Below are 14988 nucleotides of genomic sequence, written 5' to 3'. Positions count from 1 at the left end.
CCACATCCTCGTCCAAGCCCATTTATTTTGGAAGTGTGTATCATGGAAAACCAAGAATTGGTCATGCAAACGCTTTCGTATTTAATGCTTTTTTATTGCTCATACTGACAATATCTTAATCACTTTTGTTAAAACTGACATACCCTCACATGATTACATTTTGTGATGCAATGAATCAGCTGCCTAGAGGTCCAGTTTCCCATCCTGCGGGCTTAGAAAGCCGGGATCGGGGCCTCTAATAAGTAATTGAGGGGCTACAGATCAATGTGCCCTGCAGCTTGTAGAGACCTGGGATGTGCTTTTAGCCAATAAAACAGTAAGCTTTATGGAGCATACATCAAACCTTCAAGGATACAGCCATAGTAGCAGACAGATTTACTCTCTATTTGAACTCCATTCCTTTGTAACGACAGGAATTTGTCTCTTTTTTTATTCTGAGAGACTCCTCTGATCTTGGCTGGTGTGTTGCAAGGCTTTGTGTTAATGTTGATGTATGATACAGGTGGCTGGCTCTTCTCTAACTTGCCCCTGTAGGACTTGTGTCTTTATTGACTTCCAATGTGTGCTAGAAAGCGTCCAGTAAGCTTTGGTTGTGTGTAAATTAAATGGAAGCCAAACAACATTAGCTGCTGTCAGGTAGTTTGTCATGGAGACAGTGAATTAATCCATATACCCCTGTGTAGCCTTCTTTTCTTGTAAATGCCTTGGCAATGTCTCAAGTGGAGGTTATGGGAGGCATTGAGAGAAATGAAACAATAAACATGGTGCTGTGTGACCCCTCCTCAAGGGGTTGTTATCAAGAATTTGAGCCTGCTTGTTATTCTCAAAATGTCTCTATCGCTCTGTAAAGGCAGACCTCGTGTCCTACCCAGCCTGCCTGAATGGGGCGTATGTTGAAATATAAGATCTGCTGACTTGCACCCACCAGGTCTTGTGGAAATGTGGTATGAATGGAACTTGCACACTCAGGATATCTTGTTCCCCTGGAATATGTCAACATGAATCCATTTCTCAGCACAAAAGGTTTCCTCGGCTTCCTTTTACGTTCCTAAGCAAAAGGAACGAAGATCGAAGATGACTGCTTTATCTCCATGCTTTTGTTACGTGATTGATTGCTTCCTGGGTTGTCTGTGCTACTTTGAAAAAAGATTATTGACTGACCAGTTAGTAGTTTTTCTATTCTAAACTCTGCTTTTGGCTCATTTTCCTCCTCCTGATACTTTGACATACATGTCTAGTGAAGACATAAGCATGAGCGATAGGAATCATCAATTATTTCTCTTTCAATTCGGCTTTCATTGTTGAGGTGCTTTCAATTGTGGCTTTCAATTAATATTTAAATACAACTGATCAAGTTTTCATTGCGGCTGGGAGAAGTTTTTATCACATGTAAACTGATCTTTTGAGTTTCTTTCATGTTTATTCTTTGATGACTTGGTCTGGTAGTTTTCTGCTTGGATGTGCAGAGTTGTTGGAAAAAAAAAAACATCAGGACTTCCTTTGACAAATGGGATCCTGACGCAGCAGTTTCACTCAGCTACTGACTTTCATTTTTGGTCAAATCTCTTGTGTCTTAGGAACTAAAAATGAATGACAAAAGTTCTGACTTGATGAACAACAACAGTCGGTGCTATAAGAAATACTTCTCATTGTTTAACCTATGTAGTCGGATTTCTTCTATTCTTTCTGCTATGTTTAAGGTGATTAATTGACTTGAGAGAACTAAGCTTGAAATGAGATTTATCTTTACTGTAAGTACTGTACTCCTCTATGTCATGACTTGTATTTCCATGTTGAAATTTATGATGTGAATGTTATATCTTCAGCAGGTGACTTATTATGCTCATAGCTGCCTTCACTTACCCACATCTGTATTCAGTCTGCCCGTTTTGGGCACTTTCTCCTAAAATAACATTGTGTTTCCTGAATGATTCTATCACTGTCAGCCTAATGAGGGCCATTAAAATGAAATATGTTTTGTACTTTCACTTCCAAGTGGAACTGAATCTGAAAGAAAACGTTGAAATTCTTTATGAGGCTCTGCATCATGACTGTGGTTTGTGGGTCCCAACAAGAAAACAACAAATATAATTTGGCAGAGCCTGACATATTGACACATCTCATGGCCACAGGGTAGCCCCTGTTGTTCAGTGACTGTGTTTTCTCTAATCAAAGACTGGAAAGGCGTGGTGGAGCAGACATGAGAAAGGCTGCCTTTATACGCAGTGCCAACACAAACAATGGCCTGTGCCAGTGTAGACGGCCGAGCCGGGAGGCGCTCCTTGGGGCTCAATAGCCGTAGTGTTTCTGCTGTGGGCTTCGGATACCACAGAGGCACAGTTCGCTTTGCCAGGGAAGGGTGGCAGAGCACAGTATAAAGTAGCTAGAGAGTCCTGGCTGCGGAGTGCAGGGCTGAAGGAAAGAAAAGCGAGGCAAACTCTGCTAAAGTGATTAGACAACTGTGTGTGGAGAGGTGAGTAGTGGTGGAATGTAAGCCATAGCAGACTGAGGGTTATAGGAATGTAGAGGTTTGGATCTGTGTTTCCTCCCTTCATCTGTTTCTCTTCAACATTAATCCCTTATCTGTGGCAGCATATCATGTAGCAGGCTGTGCTTCTGTTATGTAGACAAGTATGCATAGTTGATGCTGAATCACTAATATAAGAGCTAACATCAGTTCAAAACCTTCCATGCAATTAACATATCTGTTTGTCTACTAGAAACTTGTTTATACTGCAATCAGCTCTCTAAACCATAACACTATTTTTCATGCTTGACTGCTAATGAAATATTGTGAGTGTTTTGAATGATTGAGCAACACAACATGTTCAGGATCATCAGCTATTTATCTGATCACTGATGCAGTCGGCAATGAATGGAATCTGATTGAAACAGCAATTATTATCATTGTAAGCCTTCCAGTCAATTTACCCAGTTCAATGATGTCATTTGGCTCATGGCTCCAAATTGATTGCATTGCACACATACACGTGCAAGCACACACACACACACAGATAATTCTTTTAGTGTGGTTTATATCAAGGGAAAGATATGTGTTTTTTTATTATCCTGGATTATGCTGATGGATGGCTCCTGGAAATCAGTTCTGGAGGCAGGATAGCGGAGAGACATGATTTTAAAAGTGTTTGGCTGATGTTATACAAATCAGGAGTCTGTCTGATGATTGATTGGCCACCATGGTGCTATTAGGCTGGGAGGCAGATGCTTTAGGAAGGTTTTGTGGCTTAAAAATGATTGAAATGAAAGGAGACATTTGAAGCTTTTGCAGTATCTTTGTACCCTAAAATTAGCATATTTCCATTATCTGTTCAGGGATTTAAAAAAAGAAAAACAGTTATTTAAATAATTTGTACACACATGAATCTCCAATTGCTTACACGGCACACTACATAGTTATTTGAATTCCTACAGTATTTTGTATAGTTTTTGCATTAAAATAACAGGAAATGTGATACAAAAAACTTATTTAGGAATGAAGAAGATTGATGTAAGACATGCTGATCATCTTTGCTGTGCCACATTTTCCTGACATAGAGTGAATGTAAACCACAGGACTTTCGCTATGCGACTTGAGACAGGTGTGAGTCTGCAACTGCCTCAAATAGATTATTGCACCAACCCCCCCTACATGTCCCCGCCAACATCTCCGAACCAGAAAAAGCTGATCTTTTTACATCCTGGTGCCTTTGAATAACACAGCCACCCTGCCGACTTGCAACCCTTACAAACACCATGACCTCAGCCGTCCTGAATGATATCACTGCCACATGTCTTCTTCCAGGCCTAGTGTAACGTCTTCAAGAGAGCGTGTAGTAACATTTCTAACCAGTGGGTGGCACTGTCACTCTAAGAGCCCACTGTCGAAAGGCTCTCATCGTGTAAGTGCTCTGTCGGGCCTGTTTTCTCGGTCTGGCTGTGGTGCCACGCTCCTGCGTCCATCATGACCACCGTGTGTATTTATACACGCAGTGGCCTTTGTCACATTTACAGTCAGGGCAGCTCTGAGCACTAACCACTGGAGACACCAGTCTAAGTCTTGCACGGTTCTCCAATTGACCTCAAAATTTCATGGTGTCATTGAAAAACGCTGCACATCGGTCTGCGATGTCTGAGATCTGAGATAAAATCAGCAGTGCATTCAGTTGCCATTCTCTTGTCTTAATGTGCATTCTTCTTCTTGTTCTTCACAGCATTGTTCGTCTCCCTCACAGAGTGTTTACCAGAGCGTGTCACCTCACATGGGTCTATTTTTAGCAGGGGAGAATTGTGCTGTAGTGTGTTTCTGTGCTGGGGTGGGGCTACTTTGAAGAGCTTCAGAGAAATATGGTATCTGGTAATGGAGTGAAGTGAAAGGAAAATATTGTAAATGGACGAACGGGGCCCGCCTCTAATAATGGTAACAGTACACAATACATGACCTCTATCTGCCTTTTATAGAGAGTGAGAGAGCGAGATAGCATATGCATGCAGTCAGGAAAAGTACAGCTTCAGAGACCTGTGTTTGCCACGGTTCCATGAAATATATTTTCTACGGAACTGTATACACAGAAAGGAGTGTATAAACATGTGGTTGAGTTGTAAAGTAAAGGTTTGCCTGGTTTCCATCGTAAGGGTGTCATTTTATTCATGCATTTTCTCTGCCACTCAGTCATTTTGAGTATGGCAGAGAAATGCCCGAGACAGGTCACTAGATGCCCACGTTCATATTTTGGGGCAATTTAGAGTCTCCACCCCACCTGACGGGCATATGTCTTTGGAATGTGAGAGGAAACCAGAGGAAACCCACGCAAACACTGAGAGAACAAGGAAACACTCCACCCAGACAAGACTAAGGAGCAAACCTGGATTCTTCTTGCAGTGTGTAAGCTGCCCAGATGTCACATTAATGCTGTTTTTTGATTGGGCTGGGTATAATTACTAGTGGAAATACTTTGCCTGGGTTTCAAGACAGATACAAGACAATTTTTAGGTATACAAACATGTTTCTCATGTTTAAACCTTTTTTATTGAACAAAGGAAGCCAATGTCTCAATTTTAAATGCTCTCGTAACAAAACCAACCGTAATAAAGTTGCTCTCTTAAACCATTGCCTCTCTTAGACTATTATGTCTCCCCATTAAATGTAAAGCTACTGCCAGGAGATAGTCAGCTTATAGCATAAGAAGACTGACGCTACAGAAACAATTTATTTAAAGAATAAGTTAACAAGCTTTCAGTTCTGACTATTCAGTGTTAACTTTTGATACTTGGTGCTGCAAAATGTGATAGTACCAAAAAAGTACTGAGGTTCTACACCCAGTCCTAGTTGTGGGTCAATGTATCTGGGCTGTTAGCACAAAAACAAAAAGAAATTTCATTGCTTTGAAATAATGTTTTTGGCGCAACAAAACTAATCGCAGAAGCCATCTCCTTCAGTTTAGCCTTAGGTTTCCATGTGTCTGGACAAACAGATTGTTTCTATCCGGATTGGAATTCCAAAGTGATGTATGAACAGGAGGAAAGAGAAAATCCTCTCAGACATCACTTGCCACTGATGATCTTTGATCATTCCCATAGGATCCCACAGGCAACACATCTGCTCCAGCTTTGCTGCCAGGATGTGATGAGCAGAGGCAGCATATCCTTTAATTACTCTCATTTCAGCTCTATTTATACATCTGCTGCCAGATCTTTCTTATGCACAAAAATTCTTTGTTCCTAAGAATTTACAGTGAAAATGTGTTTCTTTTTTGTGTTTCTTTTTTCCCCTCCTATACAAAGTCCTCTGTGTTCACAAAGCTATCCTGGGCCACTACATCTCATTTAGTATGCTGTTGTATCAAACTATGACATCAGCCTGTTCTAATTGTTTCCAGACCAGGCAAGGGCTGAGTTTTCATTTTATTTTCCATTCTAAGCGCAGGTCTCAGTCATTCAGCATCCAGCAAAAGCAGATAATGAGAAACGGTGCATGATGTCATGTAGACAGAGCATGCAGTGCCAAAATGCTGCTTTCCCCTGTCATTTCCTTTGCTGTCTTTTCCTCTCTGCTGTCTTGTTTCATTCTCTTTGCAAAGGGAAAATAGTTTTTTGTTCCTCTGATAATATTCAGGTGCTATATGGGGCAGCTGTGGCTCAGGAGGTAGAGCGGGTCGTCCACTAATCGGAACGTTGGCAGTTTGATCCCTGGCTCTTCCAGCTGCGTGTCGAAGTTTCCTTGTGCAAGACACTGAACCCCAAATTGCTCCCGGTGCTGTGCATCTGTGTGTGTGAATGTGAATGAATGGATTAGTTTCTGTTTGTGATGAGCGTTTGCCATCACTGTATGAATGTTTGTGAATGGGTGAATGTGGTCTGTACTGTAAAAGCGCTTTGAGAGGCCCTATACACGTACAGCCCATTTGCCATTTTACCATCTATATCTGTGGGAATGCACCTGATAAAGGCCTTTGTGTGCAGCTGACCTGCGGATGCCTCTTTGGCCATGTCCCATGTGGAATGTATCTAACTTTCCTTACACTAAAACAAGAAGGAAGAGAAAAAGAAGGGAGGCCAGTGAAAATGAAAGGGGGGGTGATGATAGAGTAGGAACTGAAATGCAGAGAGACCATATGTATTGAGTTGAAGAAATGGCGTTTTATTAGCAGAAAGTGGGCCTCTGCTTGGAATTCTCAATGACATCATTCTGGAGCAGAGCGCTGTGGACTCAGGAGATGGAGTGGGCCTTCACCAGACGGGACGACTAGACTGGACTGTAACTCTAGAGGAGGAAGAGCGAGACGCAGAGGCAAGCAGACAGAGAGAATTACACAGGCTCACTAAGTGTCCTGAAGTTTGTGCAAACTTTTACAGCTCAACTTTACCTGGAATTTATCTTATTAGAATCAGCAGAGCTCTCCTTGATGGTAAAAACTGATGCTGCCCTTGAGCCTCATGCTGAAACAATCATGTCACGCTTGTGGCTTATAAGCATCACACGCTTGCCTTCGAAATGAGACCATGATATTGCTTCATATCATATTCCCAAACAAATAAACTCTAGTTAGCCACTCCCTGTGGTCCGCCAGCAAAACAAAGCCTGCACTGGGACTAATATCTAATAGCATGCACACATTTCAAAATCGTAATGCCTGCCTCCGTCTGTGCCTCTTGGATGATAACGTGAAACAAAATGATAGAATAACGAGGATGCCAGTTTTATTAAAGGGACGCCCTAAATGGCTTTTTCTCCCTTTTTGGTTTGTTTTGTTTACCAGCGCTCAGGAATAAAATGATTATTGTAAGAGTGGTGAGATTGCGTGATAGGTGAGATCTGTAAGTGGAGTCTCTGCAGCTCCACAAGGCATTAACAGCTGAAGTCACCAGAGTACATGGCCAAGGTCTGAAACTGAAATAGATCAGTTGGCTAGTTACTGTCTGTCTGCCTTTCTGCACATAATGATTCTGCCTGAATAACACATTGCAAGTAAGCCTGTGCATATCCCCTGCTGTGATCCTTAACACATGTGAAGATATGTATACATTTTCCTTTTAGTTTTGGTTTGTCTCTTGTACTGCATCCTCCGTTTGTAGTCTCAGAAGACAGTCCAAACAGTCCAGAGAAGGTGATCATTTTAGGGTTTCAGGCTTGTAATTAGAGGACATCAACATCTCCCTCCAGAGACTGGTGTTTTTGTGTGTGTAGATGATTTGTGTCCCTGTAAACTGGCTCCATGTGGGAGCCATTCTCCTCTGTTTCCTGTGCCTGTTGTCATTATATAGAAAATACCTTTGACTTGGGGGCTGTTTACCCCAACCCCCTTCTCTCAGAGGGGTGATTAGTCACTGGCCTGTCTCAACAACGCTGTGAAGCCCGGAGACGAGGCACCATCAGCTTGGGGTCTGCTGCGATTGTGAAGCTTGACTGGTGAGTCCTGGTGAGCTTTGCAATGATGACATTTTAGCAGTATGGCATTATCAATAAAATTAATGCAGATTTAAAGGAGGTTGAAAAGATAAGGGCTAGAGGTGGGCAACCTCTACTATGATTTTCCGCAGCAGAAAGACAGAATCCTTTCTGCTTCTTTTCTTAGTGCACATGTTAACAGTCACTTCTCAACCCTGAAAGGCTCTATTAATAGAGGTGCTCTCTTGTATTTGCCATCTCTACCCAGTCTTTTTTTCATTCGTGCAAAAAGAAAGGCTAACAAAAGGTACCTCTGACATTCAGACACTCCAAAACCCTGTTTCCTCTGACACTATCTTCTTCCTTTATGCCACCGTCTCCTCATACATTGTCCCTTTACCTGTTTCTCCTTTCCATCACCTTGCTACTAATCTACCATACCTATAGCACCTAACTGGATCAAGCTCTCACTCTCTCCCCATCCGTTCTCTCTGATCTTTTAATGCCTTGCTGTATCTCTCGACCCTCGCTGTCTCGCGCTCAGCTTTTCATATGTTTTCACATTCTCTGATAACATGACAGAAAACCCTAATTTTCTTTTCCACATCCAGGGTTATTTATGCATCCCTTCCTTGCATGATTACTGTTGTGCAGGAGGTATTTCATCCCCTGTTCTCTCTTTCTACCCAGCTACAGAGCCACCGCTCTCACACACCCCTTTCCTCGCACCCCGCCCCCTTCCATACTGCCCAGGGCCTGGCAAAAACCCACACTCCCCTGTCTCCCAGCCTCCGCCCCCCTTATACTCCTACCAGCCCGGCGCACCGAGGACAGACAAGAAGAAAGAGAAAAAGAAAGAGCTCCATTTGTCTGTCAGAGATTACAGACTGCCACTTAGCACTGACCATTTACGCCTTTCATCCAAAGAGAGCTTCTTCCACAACGCAAAGCAATGGGACCTTCTGCAAGGAGTAAAGAGCCACAAGCTATAGAAGATGGGAGTTGAGACGTGTGTGTCTTTTAGAGAAACCTTTTGGGCAGTTATGGGGAATGGTGAGGGGGACTGTTAATGTTTGGATTACATCGTCTTGTGAGTGCTGGCCAGCATGTGGTGTTTGCAGTGTAACTCAGAGAAGACCCAGTCGCTGCTGGAACTGGAGCTGAATGGCTGGTAAGAGTAATAGGACAGTGTAAAATGTGTGTTTGTTTTAGTGCGTGTGTGGGCGTGCGCGTACATGTGTGTGTGTTTTGTCATTGGATGAGGTTACACCAGGTTGCGAGAGCTCATAAGGTTTTGTTTAATAAACAGCAGAGAGACATGTTGTCTTGTCTCTCACGTTGAATCAAACGGCCTCTTTGGTGATTTCACATAATGCACTCTAGAAGGTGGAGTAATGTGAAGCTTCCAGCTAAGTCACGAAGATCCTGAATTTTAAAGCGGGGTCTGCCATTTCAATTTTGACTCCCTCACAATGGAAAACAGATCATGTCCCCTCTCTGAGTCACTGTGTGCGTGTTGCTATCATGGTGTGTTTAGTCTCACTGTACAGAATCCATCTGTGAGTTGGATTGCCACCCCCCTGCTCGGCTGAAGGGCATTCCTGTGGTGTGTCGTGGCCCTCCCGCTCACTGGCCGTGACTGTGTGTTTTTTCATAGCTGGATCTTCAAGGGCAGGTGCTGAGTGTAGTGTGTTTAATTATTCATTACAGAAAGAATAATGACAGTGGCTCTGTTGTTGCTGTTGTTGTATGAGTCTTGACAGGAGGGAGGTGGAGTAATGCCTTGATTCAGACTTGTCAGTCAACCAGGGGAATAGTATTGATTTCTTTAGTAAGTATTGATTTCTTTAGTAAGTAATGATGGCATAAACAAAACATCAAACCACTCATCGCGCTTGCAGTGGAATATGTTTTAATTTGTGGCATCTGTGCTGTGCTAATTAAGCTTTTATTTTAAATCATCTTGAAAAATCTGAAGCTCTGTGCAACTTGACGAACGCTGTTCATACCAATCAATAATTAGCAGGCTTTATGCCGTAAAACTCTGGTGTCATTTATTCATCAAAATGTTGTGCCTGCTGATTAGCCTCAATGGGCTGTGATTTGAGTTCTCAATCAGCGGAAAACCTTTGTGCTCGCACATTACTTGGGTGGATAGAAGCCATTCAGATATCCATAGTACATGTGGATACGTTCAAGTACATTCAAAACTGTTGGTTTCTGGTTGGATTAGATGCTAGATGACAGTTTCTGATTTGTACAAAGACCCAGGTCCTAAAGCTGTCAAACTGGAGTATACAACTCACAGTAGTTATCAACCACAAGTCTTATGAGGCTCCAGCCGGCTATATACTGTCTGCTGCAAACTCTCAGGAGTGATACTGTCAGTCTGCTGGCCAGTGCAGCTCTGAAGTTTGCAGCTGTGTCATACTATTAATCCCCAACCTGCTTCTAGCTGTCTGTTTATAGCTGTTACAAAAGTATCCAGTAGTACGGTTATTAGTGTTGAAATTACTGGTATGCCTTTTAATGCTGGACTTCACTCATATGTTACTGTGTGGTCTCCTTCTTACCTGAAAAATCTATTCCCTCTCATCTGTGTTGTGAGAGTTGGTGCATGCATCTGTATTCATGAGCTCTCTGAGTTAATATGAAGGGAGAGAAAACATCTGTTTTTGTTGTGTCTGGAGCACAAGTTGTCAGTGCACGCATGGGTGTGATATGGAAGTGCTGTTTAATTTGATTAAGAGGGTCAGTTCACTAGTTCACTGGCTATATTTTTTTAAGGCAGGAAATATGATAATGGATTTACATGTGTTGCATTAGTGTTATTACACATATTTTATTTTAATCCCCTCAGGGAAGTTTACTATGGAATCAGATTTCCATCACCATGTGTCTTTTGTGCACCCCTGTGAACAAAAATAAACCTCAGCAAGTACATCAGACTTCCTTAGCAACCGTGTTGACATTGCAATTGTATATTACCAATACAAGATGGTATAACGAGTTCATCCAGCAACACTACTTTCTAACATACATGATTTTACTTAACTTCATTCAGGGTGATTTTTGCATATGTATGCTCACACAGGATTTTTTTCCCAGCAAAGATGTTGCTATGTTTTCAGTTTTTTCTGATCCTTTAACTAGAAAAAGGCTGGAAACTGGAATTTGAGTTTACATCAGTGTTTCTGAAAATCAGATTGAGTTCATGCCAAAAATAAGTCAAGTATGTTTTTTTTATATATATCATGTTCCAAAGCAGAACTGCATAAAATATACTTAAAAGAGAAAAAACATAACAAAAAATTACACAAAGGCTAAAGTCTAAACCGATGAGTGAGGAGTAATCAGAGTACTGTTGTGGAAACATTGCATGTGGAAAGATTTTTCTATAAATATTTAGCGTAATGCTCATTTCAGGGGCTTTTATGTACACACCTGAATGGGAAGAGCTAAAAAAAAACTAATCTTAAAACAAAAATTAGAAGTTGATTTGAAAAACATGCAAGCACATAGCACTTTGTAGACTTCTCTATCGTCTCTGTGACTTTGTTTGGCAGTCATGTTAGTTCCACACTGCCGCCTGCTCTTCCTCCTTAGCTCCAGCCTGCACTTCATTAGCCTTCTTCTATTCCCAGAACTCCTGTAGATGTGACTCCTCTTTTCCGGGATGGAGGAATGTTTCTCCCTCAGGTCCGACTGATGGAATGGGTTGAGGCCTGGGTAGGGGTCTGGGCCTGTTTGTTCAGGATGTGTTGAGAGGGAAGAAGGAAAGAAAGGGAGATGGTCGACCCCCCCAACCCACCCCCCAAATCCCTGGATCCCATGGCTGAAAATCACTGCCAGCTGAGCTGACATGCTTATCCATGCCTACATCAGAACTAACGGGGGCTCCTGGTGGATAAAGAGCCAGACTGAGCGACAGACGCCGTTGAGAAGTCATTGCTAATGTAGTGAGATCATATTTCAGGGAGTGTACGGTCACTGTCGGGGAGTGGTCCTGGGACAACCATCATTGCTTCATCCTTCACCTTTCAACATTGGTTCTACAATGCTCCTACATTACACATACAACATGTTGATATAAATGTTACCAAGACTTGAATTCTGTCTGAATCATGCTTCTGCTTCTTCTCTGGAATAACGTCATGCAACTTCCTGCTCTGTTGTAGTTTTTTTTTTTCTTCAACATCCATTATAGCTTAAAACATAAGCTCTTAAAATGCTGCTCTCTCATCCTTTCCCCCTTTTCCCGCCATCATGAGCAACTGACCTCACTCAGTGGAGTATTCAATGACCTCAGAGCAAGAAGTACTGCAGCACTTACTCCTGTTCCCTTTTTTTGTACACCCGCAATCACACACAGTCTGGATGCTTGGTCGGTAGAAAGTGAAGCAGAAAGAACAAAATGGAAGGAAAGATGGTGGCTCAAGGTCCCGTTGGGGAAAGGCAAAGCCAGTGCTGTAGCTGTAATTTTGACTTTGTGTCCTTGACTGTGTTTGGAAGTGACAGGGTGAGAGAGCACACCCCAGAGGACCACTGTAGTAGCTATTAAAAGCAGCTTGTAGCTTGTTGTTATTGAGTTTTCAGTTATTTAATGTTGACTCAACTCTCATTCCCACAGTTACATTGTCATATAACATAAATTGAAATTGGAATTGGTTTGTAAATAATTACACAATTAGGCAGAACAATAGAAAGGCAATTACTGCCAACAAAATAGCATGGTAGAAAACAATACAACAAAACAACATAACATAATGGAACTAAGCTTCTACAGCCATGCTAGCAGCTTCCTGAGGCTGTACACATTAGTGATCTTAACTAAATGCAAACATTAGCATGCTTACCTAGTCTCAATGACAATGCTAACATGCTGATGTTAAGTAGTTCTAATGTTTACCTTGTTCACCATCTTAGTTTAGTATGTAAGCATACCAACATTTGCTTATTATGCCTAAACAAAGGCAAAATGCCATTATCATCATATATTTAATATAGAAATCATGAAACCAAATATTACCACCGGCTGTATTCTGGTGCTGTGACAGCACGCAAGGTGTGACTTTTAACTCCAGGGATGACAGCGTCACAGTTTGCCACGACAGATGGTTGGGGATAGGGATGCACCGATCCACATTTTTTCACTTCCGATCCGATCCCGATACCTGAATTTGGATATCGGCCGATACCGATACTATTCCGATACCAGAGCTCTGTTTTCTTTAATATTATTATTATCATTATTACTCCTCAACAGGCAAGTATGATATGTACGTATGTATGCATGTATGTCCCAAAAGGCAACTTGAGGTAAGTATAAGGTCAGAAAAGGAAGTCAGAAAAACAGGAAATCCTGTTAACAGGAAAAATCCCATTCTGAAAACAAATATGCAACTGTAAGGGTTTCAGATTTATTTTCATGTCAATATTTATTAAATTCCCAAAATGTCAAATAATTGAGTCTTGAAATATAAGAAACGTGCAATAAGTGTAAACATCTTACACACACACACTATCAATAAAACAGTGTGCATCTGAGCAGCACAAATCAAGTACACTGGCTCTTGTAGTATCAATAAATCAAGGTTTTAAAATGTCAATTATCTGAAATATAAGAAAAGTGCAATAACTGTAAACATCTAACACACGCTCGCTCGCACACACACACACACACTCGGCAATCCCTTTAGCTTTCACGTTGTCTGCCTGGAGTTTAACTTGTTTTAGGAATGACTCCAGAAGTGATTCCTGACAGCTCGCCTAAAAAATCCTTGTGCTGTTTCGTGTGGTGCTCTTTTAAATGTTTGATTGCGTTCGTAGTATTGTACGACGTGAGGGAGCTTCCGCGTCTCTGAATTATGGCTTTGCAAACATTGCATTTTGCTGTCTTGTTGGTGTTTCCAGTGTAAAGTATTTCCACACAGCGGACATGTTGGCTAGCCACAATGCTGCTCAATGCTATCCAGCTAGCTGGCTGCAAACTGTGGAATGTATTTCCTGAGCGGAGGCGTGTCTCATAACTCTGTCTCATTGAGCTGCGCCTCCGTTTAGGAAATCCATTCCACAGTTTGCAGCCAGCTAGCAGACTGGCCGGCAGGAATCACCTGTGGAGTCATTTCAGCAGACAAGGTTAAAGCGCACACATGGCTCATGGATATCGGAAATCTGCGCAGGCTGGATCGGGAAATTCCGATATGTGAATTACGCTGGTATCGGTCCCGATACCGATACGGTATCGGATCGGCCCCATCCCTAGTTGGGGAGATTTGTCCCAGTGGCGTTTATGCAATGAAGTATGATTTTCACTGTGTTGTGCAAGGGTTTATGTTGTTCCAGCAGTATAAAGGCCTTTTCTTTTGGCCCTGTTGTTGTGTGCTCTTCCACACTTTGTTTGTACCTATATTGCCACAAGGGAGTCAGTTAGCATTTGTTCACCATGAAGTTTTCCTGTGTCACGGTGGCCTTGGCTGACCCTGAATGGGTCATCTGCACTCTGACAGAAGGGAAGGAGGCCACTTAATGTGATGCACAAGAATTCACTCAAGAATTCAGCATTTGGTGGAAGGGAACACCTGTGTTACTTCAAGACATAATAATATTTCCAGTTGCATCCAAACACCATCTTAGCTATTGGAATCAGACTAAATATTTTGTGGATGCTGCCTAACAATAATTGGTGGTAGTTTGGCAGCCACAGCAGGCCAACATGTTTTAATAGTCTACACTTGTATTTGGTTGAAAAGCAGAAGTGCCTTTTTCTTTCTTTCTTTTTTTTTTTTTACAGGATTTAAGTGTTTGAAACCCTTGCAGATATGCAAAGTTGCTCAGTTGTATTAGTTGAAATCACTTACAGCAAGCTTTGAATTTATATTTACTTCATATTACATTTCCCTTTCTCTGTCTGACAAGAATCAGCAGACAGAAAAGTTGTAGGTTGTGAATTTGATTCAAATTTACAAAATGACAAGTATGCATTTAAGCAGACGGAGGCAGGCAATATGCCTGAGCCTGAAATTTCTACTAGACATAAAGTAATGATAGGCTATATTGAACCATGAATGACCATCTCTTGTAAATCAGTGTGCTGTGCTGAG

At 41.9% G+C, this 14988-nt stretch overlaps 1 protein-coding gene across 7 annotated transcripts in view; it reads left to right on the top strand.

The window, feature by feature from the left end:
• Positions 1–14988, top strand: part of LOC127377773 (IQ motif and SEC7 domain-containing protein 1) — an 88735-nt gene that overhangs the window by 58119 nt on the left and 15628 nt on the right. The window contains exon 1 of one of the 7 annotated variants that reach the window (XM_051425961.1): positions 8696–9056. The exons of the other annotated variants lie outside the window; for them this stretch is intronic. Coding sequence (XP_051281921.1) covers positions 8992–9056 — 65 coding nt within the window. The 5' untranslated portion in view covers positions 8696–8991. Of the gene's footprint in view, positions 1–8695; positions 9057–14988 lie in introns of those variants that run through there. 7 annotated transcript variants of the gene reach the window in all.

The sequence above is a fragment of the Dicentrarchus labrax genome, unplaced genomic scaffold (genome assembly GCF_905237075.1).
Source record: "Dicentrarchus labrax unplaced genomic scaffold, dlabrax2021, whole genome shotgun sequence".
Taxonomy (NCBI): Eukaryota; Metazoa; Chordata; class Actinopteri; family Moronidae; genus Dicentrarchus; species Dicentrarchus labrax.
The sequence above is the reverse complement of the archived record's forward strand: the minus strand, read 5'-3'. Positions and strand labels throughout refer to the sequence as shown.